Genomic DNA, 16619 nt, shown 5'->3' with positions numbered 1-16619 from the left:
GACCATTTTCATCGCAAATCCCAAGGGTTGCCTTTCAAAAGTTCTGTGTTTAAGTAGGTGTGTAGACCACACTGTTCCAACTACAGAGAAAGGGGTCATAATCCCTTTGGACTCAGCATCTTTCAGTCCAGAGGAATACTAGCAACATAGCTTGTTCCTGATGGACGGAGTGACGAACAGTGATTGGGAGGTGAGCGTGCTGAGTGTTCAGCATTAGAGGGAAAAAGCGTACAGCTGAAAATGTTCCAGAAGCTTGCAGGGACTATCAGGGTCACTGATTACCACCTCCATTCAGGGTTTGAGAGAGAACATGATTCTTCACCACCAGATACTCATACCGATTGTGAGAGTCTGCCTGTTTAACCTTATTAAAAAAAGAAAACAGGAAAGAATTGGGAATAAATGTGAATTTGGATAATAATTACTTTTGAATATACAAACAAATCCCAATATAACTATGCTGGATGCATTGCGTTTGCCTTCCTTGGGGCTAGTCCCAGACATCCTAGCTAGAGACTATGGAATTACAAACCATTTTCCTGTGCTAATTCCTAACCAATCTCACTCTTATTTTTAATAAAACAACAACAAAATAAAATCCTAATTAAGAATAAAAAATGCTGAGCCCTAGTAACATTCCTGAAGAAAGTCAATTCAAAATTTTTGTGGAAGTGATCGTTATATGCAAGTTTAAAATTCTTACCTGCTTAGATGTGAGCTTTATAAGAGAACCCTCATAGCCCTGAAAAGAAAAAAGAAAGCAGAACCAAAGTTAGACCAAACAAAGAGTGCTAGGGAAAAAAGCAGTTATAATAGCACCTGCTCATGTAAAAATGAGTGCTTTATGACTATTGGCTACATCTTTTCAGAAATGCCTCTTCAATTCACTGGGAAAGCAAATTATACACACAGGCCCTCACCCACCTTTACAGATGCCTATGTTTGCATAATCGGGTCCTAAAAGAAATCAAGCCCTGAAATTCATGTATTTTTATCTGTTTCTTTTTCTAATTCTTTCCATGAAACTATGCAATGATAGCACAATTGGTATCTCTGTCAACAGCAGATCTTTATTCTTTATAGAACTAGGAGAGGGAAGGGGGTAAATTTAATAAGATAGGAAGGTAAGAGTATGTGATAACCTGCGCTATACCTTGGTGATCACTTCGTAATTTATATAAATGTCTAATCAACATGGTTGTACACATGAAACTAATGTAATATTGTACATCGACTATAACTGAAAAATAATTTTTTAAAAAGAATGTACTCGGTAAAACTTATTAATCAAAATTTCGGAACTGCCAGGAAAGGTTAAAGCAGGCAGTGATGCTAAATTCTGCTGAGTTCTTTTGCTTATTCATTAAATCAGCCAGTTTCACGTAGGTATTCTGACTGGGACAAGCAAAAATTCCCTGGTGGGTTTTTAACTCCAGCTCATCCTCAAGGAAGATAGAAACACTCCCTTCACTCCCTCCCTCCACTCTTCCCTGGCCCGTCAGCATGGGGATGACGAAGTGTGTTATTTCTGAAAACAATCAGTGGCTGGTGGCTTGCACTGGTGGATGACACAGAGGGGAAACACCACCTGACATGACTGACCGCCACACACATCAGCGTAGAGACAGGTCTGTGGACGAGGGTCAGCCTCCAGGGACGTTAATTAAAAGTGGGTTGTTGGGCATGTAGCAGGGTCCTGACTTGAGCGTAGCGTTTCTGGGCGGAGCCTTGGGACTACCTCATCCTTGCATCTTCCCAGCTACGTGACCAATTAGCTACTGTGAACATTTCACCTCACAGGCCTTGAGCTCCTCCAGCCAGAGAGGTCCTGATTTTGCAGCCCTGCCTCCTCTTCTTCGAGGTGCTTTCTCTGAAAAGCCCAGAGGTTTAAATACCCTGAAGGCCTCAGTGGCTAAGGACAAATGGGTATTTCACTCAAGTAAACCACCACTGGCAGGAATATATTGTGATCTCAAGTCACAAGAAGGGAATTAGTATCACAAAGTCGTTCAGAACAAGGGCGGCAGAGTCAGACTGCTTGGGTTTGAGTCCTATCCCTGCCGTTTATTATGTGGGTAAATTGGAGCAAAATTTATTCAATGGCTCGAAGTTTCATTTTCCTCATGGGAACAAATGAGACCACACTGTTTTAAAGGACTGTGATGAGAATTAAGTGAGATCATTTGTATAAGGGGCTTGCTAGCTGAATCACTTTCTCTCTACACATATGTAAACAAAACAGTATTCTGTCCATTAAGATCAATTAGCTTAAAGTGTCCTCATCCTACAAAAAGGGCAGTAAAATTTGCAACTCTGCACAGGAAACTCAGGAAATTCTGTAAAGTTGGCACTCTCTTCCCACAACACCTTCGCTTTCTTTCCCACTTCCTCTCAGCTAACCTCAGGTCTAAGCTTCCTGTTTCCTCTGCAGTGACACCGTACGGTCGCGATAAGGCAGCGATTTTCACCCGCTGTGCCGCAGCATGCACTACCTGACTTTGAGTCGGGAGCACTCACTGACTTCTTTTCCTTTGGGTTTTCAAATTTAAAAAAATGACAACAGCCATCACAACAATAGCCATTCAGTGTGAATGAATAAAACTATGCCTACTTTTGTCGGATCAGCAAAAAATATATTTTTTGGTGTGCCACAGAATTTTAGTAATTAGTTTATGTGTGCCATGTGATGAAAAAGGTCAAAAATTGCTGCATTGAGGGGCTGGCTGTCAGAATGGATTTATGCCATTGAATGGCGCTTTCTTGACACATAAACTGGACTCTATTTTATCTTTGTTGGTTTTAACTGCCTGCCCCCTACATCCTCCCTCTTCCCTTCCTACACAGCTGTTTACAGCTGCCACATACTCGTCCCTCTCCCTAAGAAGCTACATCCTGTTCCTCAGCCTGCCCTGCATCTATGGTTGGAGTCCTCCTTCAACAGGGATGTATGTTTGACCAAAAATCAAGGTGGTTCATTGCCTAATCGTAAGTGTGGCCCCACCTGGCATCATTGGCTGATACGTCCTCAATGACCAGCTCAGGCCACAGGCTCTGAATTTATCATGACCTCCAGGTTCACTTCCTGAGGGCCAAGGTCTCCAGGCCACAGCTCACCCAGTCCTAGCCTTCTCCGATCCTCCAACAAGCTGGCCTTCAAGGTTTTGCCTTAGCAGCATACTTATTTCAGCTCTAGTCTGACTTCCTGTTAGGTTTCCAATCCCAGATACATTAAGTATCTCTAAAGCAGTTTTATCTCAATAGTCACACTGCATTAAGTATCTCACTAAGCACCAGGAAAGATTACACTCATAAAACACTTTAAAATTTTGTTCTACTTTACTTGAAACTTAGGATATTATTCCCATGAAACAAATAATGGTGTTAGGTTTGTAGTCTAATTCATAAAAGTCTTTAACCTATTATGTCTCCATGGAATAGTTCAAATAGAACTATTTCAACTAATAATCTCCTAGGGATAGTGCTGGACTTATATTATTGCATTTGAAATATACATGCATAATCAATCATTGATAGTATATTTGGTGATCTGTACCTAGAACACCCCCAACTGGCGGAGGACACTTACGGCTGCTCTGCATGGAAGAGACAGACACGTCCACATCACTAAGAAGACTTCTCCAGATGGGCTGTCGGGAGGACAGAAGGCAGTTTCCACCTTTCCTAAGTGAGACTGCACACGAGAACTGAGTTTTTAATCCCCACTACTCACTGACCTTCTAAAAATAGCACTTTATAGGGCACTTTCTCAGAATTTTATTTCTTCCTCCAAAGAGACCTTAGGAAGCTTCTACCCACACTTTTTGCTTCCTTTTACAATGTCTGAAAGATGGGAAAGGTACCTTAAATGGTCTGAAAAGCAGGTAGAGCTCCCGAGGTTTGATGTCCAAAGGGAGACCACTGACAAACAGGGTCCGGACCTGGAAGAGACATGAGAACCGCTCAGAGGAGTGGAATCCAGAGACTCGTTCTTACGTGCCATTTCAAAGCCACGTGTCTTCAAACACTCCACGCATCCCACCTGCTTCACGTCCTTTCCGTGACGCGAGAGCACTCTAATGTTAACATGACATTCAGTTAACTCTGCTCTGTGGATTATTCAAAGTGAACTACCTCTCGCTGATTTACATTCCTGAACTGACTTCCTTCCCAACTAGCCATTGTCTGGTTCTAAAACGGGACCGGGGGGGGGGGGGGGGGGGGGTGTCAGATAATTACATTATTAGCTTTAACATCACGAGGGTGACATTAAATGTCACGAGGGTGGTCACTCTACCATCCCTCTGCTCTGATCAAATGAACACAGAATGTGGTTCAAAAATAAAATCAAAGCCATTTGTTTTCTCCTGCTTGTCCTGCCACTGCTTCCCTCATCTGCATTAATAACCACAGTAATTGGAGTAAGTGGAAAAGTTTATTGAACAATTCAAACACATCTAAATAGTAGCCAAAATGCCTACCTGCATCTTCCTGGGCTCCGAAACAGGGGCAGACCTCACTGACCGACAACTGTAAGGCCTAGGGTACAAACTATCTTTATCTTTATCCTTTATCCTCTTTATCTTTAACCTCCAGCATTTTAATTATGATGTGTCTTGGAGTCTACAGCCAAGATTGCTCTGCCCACAAAGCTATCATTCAGAATTGAAGGACAGATAAAGAGCTTCCCAGACAAGAAAAAAGCTAAAGGAGTTCACCATCACCAAACCATTATTATACAAAATGTTAAAGGAACTTATTTAAGAAAAAGAAGATAAAAACTATGAACAATAAAATGGCAATACATACATATCTATCAACAATTGACTCTAAAAAACAAACTAAGCAAACGAGAACAAAGACAGACAGAATCATGGATAAGGAGCGCATTTTGATGGTTGCCAGACGAGAGGGGTTGTGGGGATTAAGGGGTGAGGGGATGAAGAAGCACAAATAGGTATCACAGAACAGCCATGGGCATGTAAAGCGCTGTACAGGAAATGGAGTAGGCAAAGAACCTGTACGCATGACCCACAGACGTGAACAATGGTGTGGGGTTGGCCTGAGTGAGTCGGGGTACTGCGTGGAGGGGGGCAAAGGGCGAAAATCGGGACAACTGTGATAGCATAATCAACAAACTACAACTTTAAAAAAGGGATTTGGGAAGTTAACTGAGGAAATAAACTCCCATTTATAGTACTGATGTAAAGAAGATGGCTTTACAAACTTGCACGTCAAATGATTTACCAATGACAGAAATGACTGGAAATCTGGGGGCTATCAACAAGACTACTTGATATAAATCAAGGCTCATCTGCATCCATGAAATGGAATAAGCAACCAATAAAAATGGCGTTCAAGGAGAAAGTACATATTGTTTGGTTTTCTTCTGTGAAGCAAACAACCAATGTGCATGTATTTGGAGAGGGGCAGAATGCCTTGTAGGATGTATGCATACCGACATGCTTCTGTTCACATGGTTTGGCCCTGAGGGGGAGAATAAGTGACTTTAATGGCTTTTATTAGTAGTTGTTTTTCCTATCTTTCAATAATAAGCATGTATTAGATACTATAAGTTTATTGTTAGGTTGAGAATTCTCACTTTTTAAAATGCTTTGAGGAAATTATAAATAAATGCCAATATTTATAATAAAAATTGTCACATTATGGAGAAAACTCTTCTATGTAAACATTCCAGAAACAGAAGAGATTCTTTGAGTCTCAGCAGGAAGCTGTTACAGGAAGGGAAACTGCGGGGCCTTTGCCTGCCACTTGCCCACAGAAGGTGACGGGAGGCTCCAAGGGACTCTGTGTTGTCCATCAGATTGGAGGCAAACTAATAAGGTGCCTGACATTTTACTTACATGTGGAAACAACCTAAATTTCCTAGAATCCGGCAGGGCCGACACTTTCCCAGGAGCCTGCCAGGATACGTCACTTCCTACTGAAGAGCTATTCTCTCATCTGATGGAACAGATATACTGACTAGGAGAAGTAATTCTTTAGTACTTACATCACTAAATACGTAAGTATTTACTGACAACTAAAGGTCACTAAAATGTACAGGCTTGGAATCCACGTGCTTTGAATCATTTCTAGACTACCTGAGGCTTGTAAACTTGGGGCGGGTGGGGGAAACAACCTCTTCTTGGGTATGTAATTCAGACTTTCCTATGAACTCTAGGTGACTGGGACCTAGAACCCTGGGGAAGTTTGGAAACATTTCGGTTCCCTTGCTCTTCTCACCACCACTCTTCTCGTCTGAGCCATTCACCAACAAAGCACCCTGCACTGTCTTCCCAGGGGCTATGGAAATCACAAAGGTAAGACTTGACTTCCGACTGCAGCGAACTTACTGTCCGGGAAGGAAGCAGAACATGCCCATAACCTTCCATAAGGACAGAAGGAGGCTTAACTCATTCAGGAAGTAACCAATTAGACCCCAAACAGTGAGATACAATTTTAAGAAACACATACATACATGATCAAATACTCAGAAAGAAAATTTTCCCAAAAGGACAAGTGAGAGACACTAAATGAACTTTTGTGGCAGGTCAATCATGATCCAGGGCAGGCCTTAACTGACCAGCAGTGTCTAAGGACACAGGTGTGCCTGGCACTGTGCCTTTAGCATCCCAGATGTTTACTTTATCAGACACACGGGGAAACACCCTTCTCAGTCAAGGACACAACATGCCTTATAGAAGTTTAAGACATGAAGCTGCTGACAGCTCTATCCCAAAGGGACTCTAGTGGATTCTGTGGATGCACCTCCCACCTCATTTTTACCTGAAGGAATAATACCGAAACAGTACCAAAGGAATAAATGCTAGGAGAAATCACCCGGTGCAAAATAGTAAGAGCAAGAGCCTTCTTGGCTCAGCTACTATGTATCATTTCACCAGAGGCCACAGCTACATTTTGGATAAAACTAACCATGTGTTCTTAAGTGGTACTGCCAGCTTTCAGTGGGAAAGACAAGCCACAGTTCAGTGACTGACTTCTAATTTAATAAACTCTAATTCAGTAAGTAAGGCCATTCTGTCAGTCTTAAGCTTTCCTGGACAGAAAGGCCAAACCGGCCTTGAAATGGAAAGGCGCTACCTTTAATAAATAACAGGCATCAATTTTCTTGTAACTAATCTCAACATTCACATAAAAACCAATGGACACTGCTTATTAATTTCAGTACATTGCAGAGAATAATCATGTACACCTTTCAGTAAGCGGCCACATCTGGTAAATGCCATAGTGACCAAAGACTATGCGCATTTTCTGTATATGTTTTACTTGTTTAGATAAAGGTCTCAGGGATCATTCTCTAGCTGCTCTGAGCTGAGACCTCTCGAGGTTCCTGTTAAATTGACAGGATGGGGAAAGACAATTTCTCATTTTCTAAGTGACTCATGAATAACTGTATAGTCACTCCTTTGAAATATTCTAATGAGTAAAACCATGGGGATGCTTCTCTGACCCTCTATGCTCTGCAAGCTTTCTCTCCACCTACCCACATTTTTAAACATACAACTACAGACTCCAAAAGAAGCTTTCAGATGTGGTGTGTGTTTAAATTATTTGTTTGGAATAATCACTCTGTAAAACACGTGGATTCACAAATAAGAACTTTCAAAGGGTGCTGTAGAATTTGAGGGGGGGTTTTTTGTTTTTGTTTTTTGCAGTGGGTAGCACAGTCTCCTAGGAGTAGCACACTCTCCTAGGCACAGAGAGTACACTGTATAAATACCCCTTGGATGATTTTAGCAATCTACAGAACAACATTGTGTATCCATGGGACACCGTGAGTGCCTGTTTATTGGCACCCCTGTTGACCACACAGCGAAGAGAATCAGGGACCATGTTTCCCAGTCACAGTCTTATCAGGACAGTGACCACAGCATTGAACGATAAACACACATGACAAAAAGGCAGAAGAGGTTAACATGGTAAGAAATGGCAATTTAGGAGAGGCAAGAGAGAAATGAGACAGAAACAACCAGAATTGAGGGAGAGACATGAAAAAGACAAAACCACCAAGACCACCAAAAAATTCAGGACTACACATCCATTTTCAAGGACAGCGTGATCCACACATGAACACCAGTAAATCGCTCACATTTCAGCTGATGTTTGAAACACACTTATGAATAAATAAGTCCAATTTCAACAAGTGTATGTAGATGTATACAAAGTTTTTAAAAGGATGCCCAAACTCACTAGCGTGCACGTGTAAAATGATGGGTAGGTAAACCTGTATCTACTAATATATAATAAAGTTCTCAATCATTAGGTTAAAAAAAAAAAAAGCAAACACTAGAAATTGTTCATAATCCCAGTTTAATTCTTTCAGTGTTTTTTGTAACTTAGTATATGCTCAAGTTTTAAAAAGTCTTGAAAACATGTATACCTATGTATACCTAATTCCCTACATGTTAATAGTAAGGAGTTGTATATGTTTACAGTGGAGATAGTAGGTGCAATTCATAGAACTCACATTTTAGATATTTATATACTTTGGCGTTTAAATATTTATAAAAATAAACTTTTTTTAAAGAGAAAACAAATACAAACCCAAAGGTACCTCCTTTCTGGGAAGGTATAAACCTTGGGTCCTGCCTACCCACATCTGTACTTAGGAATTTTCATCTTCCTGCCCATCCTTGCTCCAGAGAGACAAGCTTGATCTAGTAGAAATGCACACTCATGTATTTGTTCCACACTTCAATTCCGCCCTCAAGTCAGTGTTTTCTCATACTCTGAAAGTCCAATGTAACCTAAAAGGGGCGCCATGGCCTCTAAGATAAGGCCACAGGACCAGGGCCACCCCAGCTACAAGCTAAGGGAGTTCTTGCTTTGTGACCCTCTACTCTCCACTCAGAAGAGAGGGATCACTCACTCTCCAACAGCCAAGGGAGTGTCATCTCTTTTCTGAGAGGCCACATTGTACAAACTTTTGTTTCAGGGTCAGAGAAGTTCAAAAGAGCTCCAAATTTCTGTGCAGCCTAATTTCTCATAGAGTTGGGGTATCTTTAACCCAAAAGGTGGGGAAGGGAAGGGGTGCTCCAGAGCCTTGTTGGAACACCCCACAAGGAACAAAACCACAGAATTACCCACAATGCACAGATCCCTGGTTTTAGGATCCCCACTAGTGTTTGCCCTGGGTTCTATTCAGTTGGTTGACCCTATATGTAGGATGACCAAACGTATACCTTGATTTAGGGCCCATGGAGACCAGGTCCTTTTGCCAAGGTAATCGGAAAGTTTCCAGCAGGATCAGAAAAGGAGGAAAGACTCATGGGAGAGCACGTGTGGAAGGAGGAGGAGTGTGGCATCCCATAAACTCATACATGCTGAGCTCAGAGCATGCACAGAACAGGGGATAGCAAGGGATTACTAAGTATATCGTGCCTAATGAACTAGGTTCATTCCCAATGTCGATTTATAATCAGATGGTCTCATAATTTCTCACTTTGATAGGACTTCATAAGACCAAAGTCCAATCTCGGCCACCTCTGGCCTGTTATACCTTAGTACAAAAGGATAAGAGACAAAGAGAAAATTTCTAGAGTTTGAAAACTGCCCAGATGTGTCTGTACATGTAAGCACCTAACCTCATTATGAAGAAATTCCTGACCTGGCTAGTGTTGCTCAGTGGATTGAGCAATGGCCTGAGAACCAAAAGGTTGCTGGTTTGATTCCTGCTCAGGGTATATGCCTGGGTTGTGGGCCAGGTCCTCGGGTGGCCGGTTGGGGGCAAGAGAGGCAACCCATTGATGTTTCTCTCTCTCTTTCTCCTTCCCTTCCCCTCCCTGAAAATACATAAATAAAATCTTAAAACACACACACACACACACACACAAACAAATCTCTTTTGTGCTGTCAGACACAAAGGGAGGTGGGTGGTAGAGGCAAATCAGAAATTTAGGGTTTGGGTTAACCTAGGTAAGAAATTAGATATGTAAGTGGGTGCATGTGAGAACCTTCCCTCATTGTTAGTGAGTTCACTGAATGCTATCAACACAACACATTGTTGTCAGGTCCTTAGAGTTCAATAACAAGTTCCCTGTAAAGACAGGAAACTTTACCCCTTAACCCTGGCCCTGTTTCTACTCCATCTTGGCTTCCTTACTTCTTTTAGTCAACTTTCTGATGGCTCATTCTGTTATCTGGTTAGCCAGTGGAATCCTACTCTTCATTCAATTACACTGCTTACATTGCTAAAACAGGAAGATGTAAAGATGTATACATTAACCCAGTGTATTGTAAACAGAACTTTGCATTCTAATGCCTGAAAGTGCACTTGCCCTTAGAATTTTAATCCATTTGAGTGGCCTAAGTTGAGTGTCAAAAAACAAAACAAAACAAAACGCCACCTGGCCTTCCCACAATACAGCCTTTACCATGGCCTAGCAAAATTACATATAAGCAGACAGATGAAAACGATCTTATCAAAACCCCAAGACCTCTCTTTCTTTCTCTTTCTGCACTGCTTGGGTTATTGTTCTTTAACAAAGCAGAGATCTGCTATTCGAAGGAAAAAGTCATTCCGCCTCTCCCAAACTGCATAGAAAAAACTAGCCAGACAGAGTTCTTTATGGTCATTTAAAGCACCTGAAAACAAATTTAGACTGGGGCAGATAATGGACCCACCACTGCCCAGGGCTCTAAAGCAGTGATTTTCAACTGGTGTGCTGCAAGATTTTTTAAAACATGCAATACCTGACTGTTTGTTTAGTCAGGGGCACTGACCTCTTTCCCCTTAGATTGTCAAATAAAAAACTGACAACAGCCAACACGACAGCAGCCTTCAGTGTGAACACCCTGTCGGGAACCATAAATATAAGGCCACGTAATACAGCTGCATCTCATTGGTCACATCGCACAATAAGGTTGTGTCAGACTGGTTAATCCTTGGTACCAGAAATCCTTATACACAAGTATAGGCAACTGGTTTTTAAAAAGTCACTTTGGGGCAAAATGGGTAGGTAATTACTACTATTATTTTTTGCAAAACAATCAAAATTATACTTATTTTTTGTCAGATAGGCAAAACATGTATTTTTTGGTGTGCCACAGAATTTTAGTAATTAGTTTATGTGCCATGAAATGAAAAAGGTTGAAAACTGCTGCTCTACAGCATCATTGCTTTTGATAGTCGTGGACAAACTGTACCCGAGGGACTGTCCGCTTCAGTTTGCCATGCACTCTCAGGAACCGTCACAAGGCACCACACATAGTTCTAACAACTAGAGAAGGTGTGGGAACCGCAAAACTAGAAAGATGTGGAGAAAAGGTTTGCTTCCCAATATTTTGTTGTGGGAAACGACCCCTTATCCACCTTAAAATCCTTGGCGCCAGGCCAGCTCACCTTCAAAAATGAAGGTTCTTCCCCATGTGACAGTGGTGAGCATCTCACTACCAGGAGGTGGATGATGACAAAGTATCTGCAGAATACACTACACGAGGGAATGTAAAAATTAAGTCACAGTACTAGGAACAAGGCATAAAAGAGCCTTATGATATATATAAATATCCAGATATGGATGAGTATGAAGAAGAAATAAAGTCATTGTAACATTTTAATATGTATTTAAGAGGTTAAGTACTCAAAGCAGTAAAGTGTATGTAGCTTTAAAAAAAAGATTCACGTGGAACCAAAGCAGGCCACTGGGATTTCAATCCTGGTTCTGCAACTCACTAGATACACACCTGGGACAAGTCACTTAACCTCTCCACTTGGAGGCGTCCTCCTCTGGAAAAAGGAGATAATAATAGTACCCATTTGTGGCAGGTTTTTCTTTTTTTTAAGGTTTTTTAAAATTTATTTTCAGAGAGACAGGAAAGGGGGGCAGAGAAAGAGAGGGAGAGAAACATGGAAAGGTTGCCTTTCGCAAACCCCAACCAGAGACCTGACCCACAATCCAGGCATGAGCCCTGCATGGGAATTGAAACCAGTGACCTTTTGGTTCACAGGCTGATCCCAACCCACTGAGCCACAACCAGCTAGGCCCCACTTGTGGCAATTGTAAGACATGTCCACAAATTCTTTGTTGCCCCTCCTTGAGGAGGTGGAACTTAATTCACTTCCTTTTAGCGTGGGTTTCACTGAGTGAGTCACTTCAAATGAACAGAATGTGGCAGAAGTGAGAGTGTGTGACTCCTAATATTAGGTCAAAAAGGGCACTGAGACTTCCTCAGTAGAAGCAGCCTCTCTTGAGTCATCCGCTCTGGGGAAAGACAGATGCCGTGTTTTGATGACAGTCAAGAAGCTCCTGAGGAAGGTCCACATAAGGGATTGAGAGGTCTGGTGTCAAAAGGCATGTGAGCGAGTCATCGTAGACACAGGCCTTCCAGTCCCAGGCAGGTCTTCAGAGGACCACAGCCCCAGCTCAAAATGCCTTGGCACCATCTTCATGAGAGACCCTAAGCTGGATCCACCTAGCTAAGCCAACTGCTAGATTCCTGACCTTTAGAAATGGTGAAACAACTGTTTGTTGTGTAAGCTGTTAAATTTGGGGGTAGTTTCTTACACACAGTTGTCACAGGATTAGTAAGTTAGTAGATGTAAAGCCCCTAGAGTTCAGTGCTTCGTTCATAGGAAGAGCTCAGAAACAATATTCAAAATGAAGATGCTTTTTCATGCTCCAAGGGCAACCCCAAGAGAGGCTGCAGCTGAAAATATTCATGCAACGGTTTGCAAATAGGCTTGAAGTGGGCAAGAGAGAAAATAAAAATAAGTTTGCAGAGTAAAAGAACCTGCATACGTTTTAAACTAGAAGTATTTCCATATTATAAATCCCTATAGGGTGACTCAAAGCCCCTTCACCACCTGCTGCCTTTCTACCTCCTCAGCAGGCCATGAGCCAGTCCCAATCTAGCCAGCACCCACCACTCTCCTGCTCCTCATGCATTCTCTGAAGCCCCTTTCCTCCTTTTTCCTCTTTCAACTTTTGTTACATCGGGGAAATCTCTGTTTCTCTTTTCATTCTATTTCTCAGATTTAAAAAAATATATCAAGGTTGAGGAAAATAAAGGAAAACAAAGTAATACATTTTAAAGTGGTGTTAGACAAATCATCACTCTCTAAAACATCTAAACTTGTACTAATAATATCTGCCCTCTTCCTACCTAAAGGGAAAATTAAAAGTATGAACTAACTTCTATGTTAAGTATTAGCATTCATGATACATTAAAAGTACCTTACTCAATGTTATAATATTCCACATTTGCTTCATCCCTTTTTATTGTATATTTCAGCTACACTATACATTGATTAATACCCATAACTCATTAAAGTCCTCATCTGAGCCCTTTGTGGTTCAGCTGGCTGAGCATCGTACTGCAAAGCGAAAGGTCGCTGGTTCGATTTCCCATAAGGACACATGCCTAGGTGGTGGGTTCTGTCCTGGGTCTGGGTACATATGAGAGGCAACTAATTGATGTGTTTCTCTCTCACATCGATGTTTCTCTCCCTCTCCTTCTCCCTCTCTTCATCTCTCTCAAAAAAATTTTTTCTAAAAAAGCATCCATTTGATTAATAGCCATGCCAGATTGTGTCATCTCATAGGAAATAAAAAGAACGACCACACCAGTGCCGACAAGGATGCGGAGACACGGACTCTCTCACACAGGCTGCTGGTGAGAATGTAAAAAGGTACAAGCCCTCTAGAAAACAGTTTGGCAGCTTCTCATTAAACTGTACTTGTATGTATTAAGTGTAATTACTATACAAAATGTATTCATGTAATAAAATGTATTAAAATGTAATCACTCTATAAAAACCTGTACACACATGTTTGTAGATGCTTTATTCATAACAGCCAAGAAATGGAAATACACCAGATGCCCTTCAATGGGTGAATGTTTAAACTGTGGCACACCCACGCCATGAAATACCACTCAACAAAAACCAAACAAAACCTGTGATTACAAACAAGTTGGATAAATCTTAAGGGAATTTTGCTGAGTAAAAAACCCGAATTCCTAAAGGTCGTATACCACATGATTCCATTTACGTAACATTCTTGAAATGACAAAGTTACGGAGATGGAAAGCAGATGTGGAGCTCGCAGAGCCTGGGCCAAAGGTGGAGCGGAGGGTGAGAGGAGGGTGCGGGTCACACGAAGGCAAGGGCAGGCATCCTTGTGGCGGGCGACAGGACTGTTCTGTGTCCACAGCACAGAGCACACGCAAAACTGGGGAAGGCTAAATGCAATGAGCAGGGTCTATCCGCGCCAACTTTTTAGTTGTGATATTGTGCTATCATTTTATGAGATGTTACCATTAGGAAAATTTAGGCAAAGGGCACAAAGGATCTCTCTGTTACTTCTTAGAATGGTATGTGAATCTATTACAATTATCTCAAAACGGAAACTTAAACAAATTTAAGTGTACATTTAGAAAAACTTTTTGAAATAATTATATGCACATTAATCAAGAGAGTTATATCAGTTGGTAAAGCTAAGCGGTGAAGCTATATGGTTGTGAATTCATATACATTTGTATTTTAAAGCCTTACAAGATTAATCTATTCTTATCAATTTTTTAATTGATTTAAGATTCAGTATTGTCAAAGTATCATTATAGTAGAATAAAATAAACTTGGCTTCTTCCAAAAATGAGTATATGGTACTCAATTTATAGTTCTCGATTCATTCAATCCCTGCCTTTTATTATAGTATGCAATTATCTTAGGCATGGTCTACTTTAATTAATATCTATACCTTATTCCAGATACGTTTCATGTGATATAAAAAAATTAGAAATACCAAATATATGAACTTAAAATATTTTAAAGTACTAGCAGGGAAAAAGCTAAGGAGTATCAAGCCCAGGGAAGTCCACCGAACACTGATATACATATATAGCTACATTTTGTGTTCACTAATAACGAGGCATCGGTGAGTTCACTACTAAGAACCATCTACTTTTCCAAGCCTGTTCCTACATGAAAATTCATTCAGCCAACATTAGTTTGCATTTAAAATATCACATGACTGAAATACAGATTTTTGGAATACAATCTATTTGAGGCTGGATACTTCCTTTTATTCATAAACTACTTAGTTCATTCTACACACTGCAAAGCCCAGCGCTTATAATGTGTTCTCCGAGTACAAGAACTTCCATTTTTAAGGTTCAATCACTCCCTAGGTTTTCCAATCATACAAGTCTCCAATTCCAGAATAGATCCAGTACATTTAGGCTAAAACTAATAATGCCCCAGTCTACTACAGGAATTAACTCTTCTCTGAATATATTTGATTTGATAACCACCTATAATTATGTCTGTTTACCATCTATGTGGTCATAAACCAAGTTAACATTAAGTTCATATGTTACGTAAATGTGGATATATATGTGTAATTTTGTAAAGGGATACGGATCTCAGAAGACTTCACGTGACTCACAAGTCAGACTGTATGTGTCGGCTGGGAGCAATGAAAGACATGTAACATGTCAGAAAATAGAAACAGTGAGGTTTGAGGCTAAGAAATAACCTACATTAACAAAAGTAACATATGCTTTGCATGTCAATCTAAAATTTTTAAAAGTTTGTTCAATATTGAATATGGGTTCCCACAGCACTGTTAACTTTTCAGTTGCTATAATGGAAGGAAAAGACCACTAAGTGGAGTCTGGTGGTTTAAATCGCTCCCTGCAAACAAAAGCCTGAGCCCTGAGGACTGCCATTTTTATTTGGTCAGGCTCCCCAAGTTTCCCATGCTCTTTACAAAATCACTGTAGTGGTCGCCTCCACATCTCTGATCAGCACCAAAGCTCTTGACCTCAAAGCCCATGGTAGCCTGCTGTAGTAACACTGTGTGTAAACTTATGAAGTGCAGGGACATTTCTGGGGAGCAGCATATACAGCCTGCTCAGGACCCTGGGTGCTCAGTCAACTCTGTGGCAGCTAACACACAACCGCCTACTGAAATCTAATGAAAACTGGGCTAGATAATGGATTGATCCTCATCTTACAACCTCACACTTCAGAATAAAACTGCAGCTACTTCTTCTTTCTTTAGGTTAGTGCAACAGAAACTTGACATTCACAATCTCGGCGTTCAAAACACGTTTTGTCTCGTGACGATAAATGCTTCAGTTTCAGGATTTAAGAGCTCCCCTGTACTAGGGCTCCCAATGAATGAAGATACTGGCTAAACTAAATGTAGACTGATACTTGCGCAGAGATCCTTTACCATACTGCAAGAGAACATACAACCATTGAAAAAAAAGTGTCTTAAGCCACAAATTTAAAGAATTTAGCAGGCTTGTCAATGCAAAACAAGTTAAATAGGTTCCGGAGTTACTAATGAGAAATTAGTTCATCACAGCACTGACCTAACACTCTGAACTGAATCTATTCGCTTGTATTTTTTCCTCGTGAAAAAGAAAAGCACAGTAGAGTGCAGAGCTTAAGCACACGGACTCTAGAGCCAGACTGCCTGGATTTGAAATCCAGCTCCAACATCTATGAGCTGAGTGACCTTGGATAACCTATTAACTAATTAGAGCCTTACTTCCTTATCTGTAAACTGAAAAGATATAAAATCTACCTCACAGGGTTGCTAAATGCAGCGGTTTTCAACCTTTTTCCTCTCATGGCACACACAAACTAATTA

General features: G+C 40.9%; 1 protein-coding gene across 3 annotated transcripts in view; it reads right to left on the bottom strand.

Annotated features, from left to right (window-relative positions):
- Positions 1–16619, bottom strand: part of RBPMS (RNA binding protein, mRNA processing factor) — a 167307-nt gene that overhangs the window by 97940 nt on the left and 52748 nt on the right. For 2 of the 3 annotated variants that reach the window (XM_053916731.1, XM_045197190.2), the window contains exons 2-3: positions 3861–3938; positions 704–742 (exon numbers count right to left, since the gene is read on the bottom strand). The exons of the other annotated variant lie outside the window; for it this stretch is intronic. In XM_053916731.1, coding sequence (XP_053772706.1) covers positions 704–742; positions 3861–3938 — 117 coding nt within the window. The remainder of the gene's footprint in view (positions 1–703; positions 743–3860; positions 3939–16619) is intronic. 3 annotated transcript variants of the gene reach the window in all.

Source organism: Desmodus rotundus, chromosome 13 (genome assembly GCF_022682495.2).
Source record: "Desmodus rotundus isolate HL8 chromosome 13, HLdesRot8A.1, whole genome shotgun sequence".
Taxonomy (NCBI): Eukaryota; Metazoa; Chordata; class Mammalia; order Chiroptera; family Phyllostomidae; genus Desmodus; species Desmodus rotundus.
This window is presented reverse-complemented; position numbering and strand designations above follow the sequence as displayed.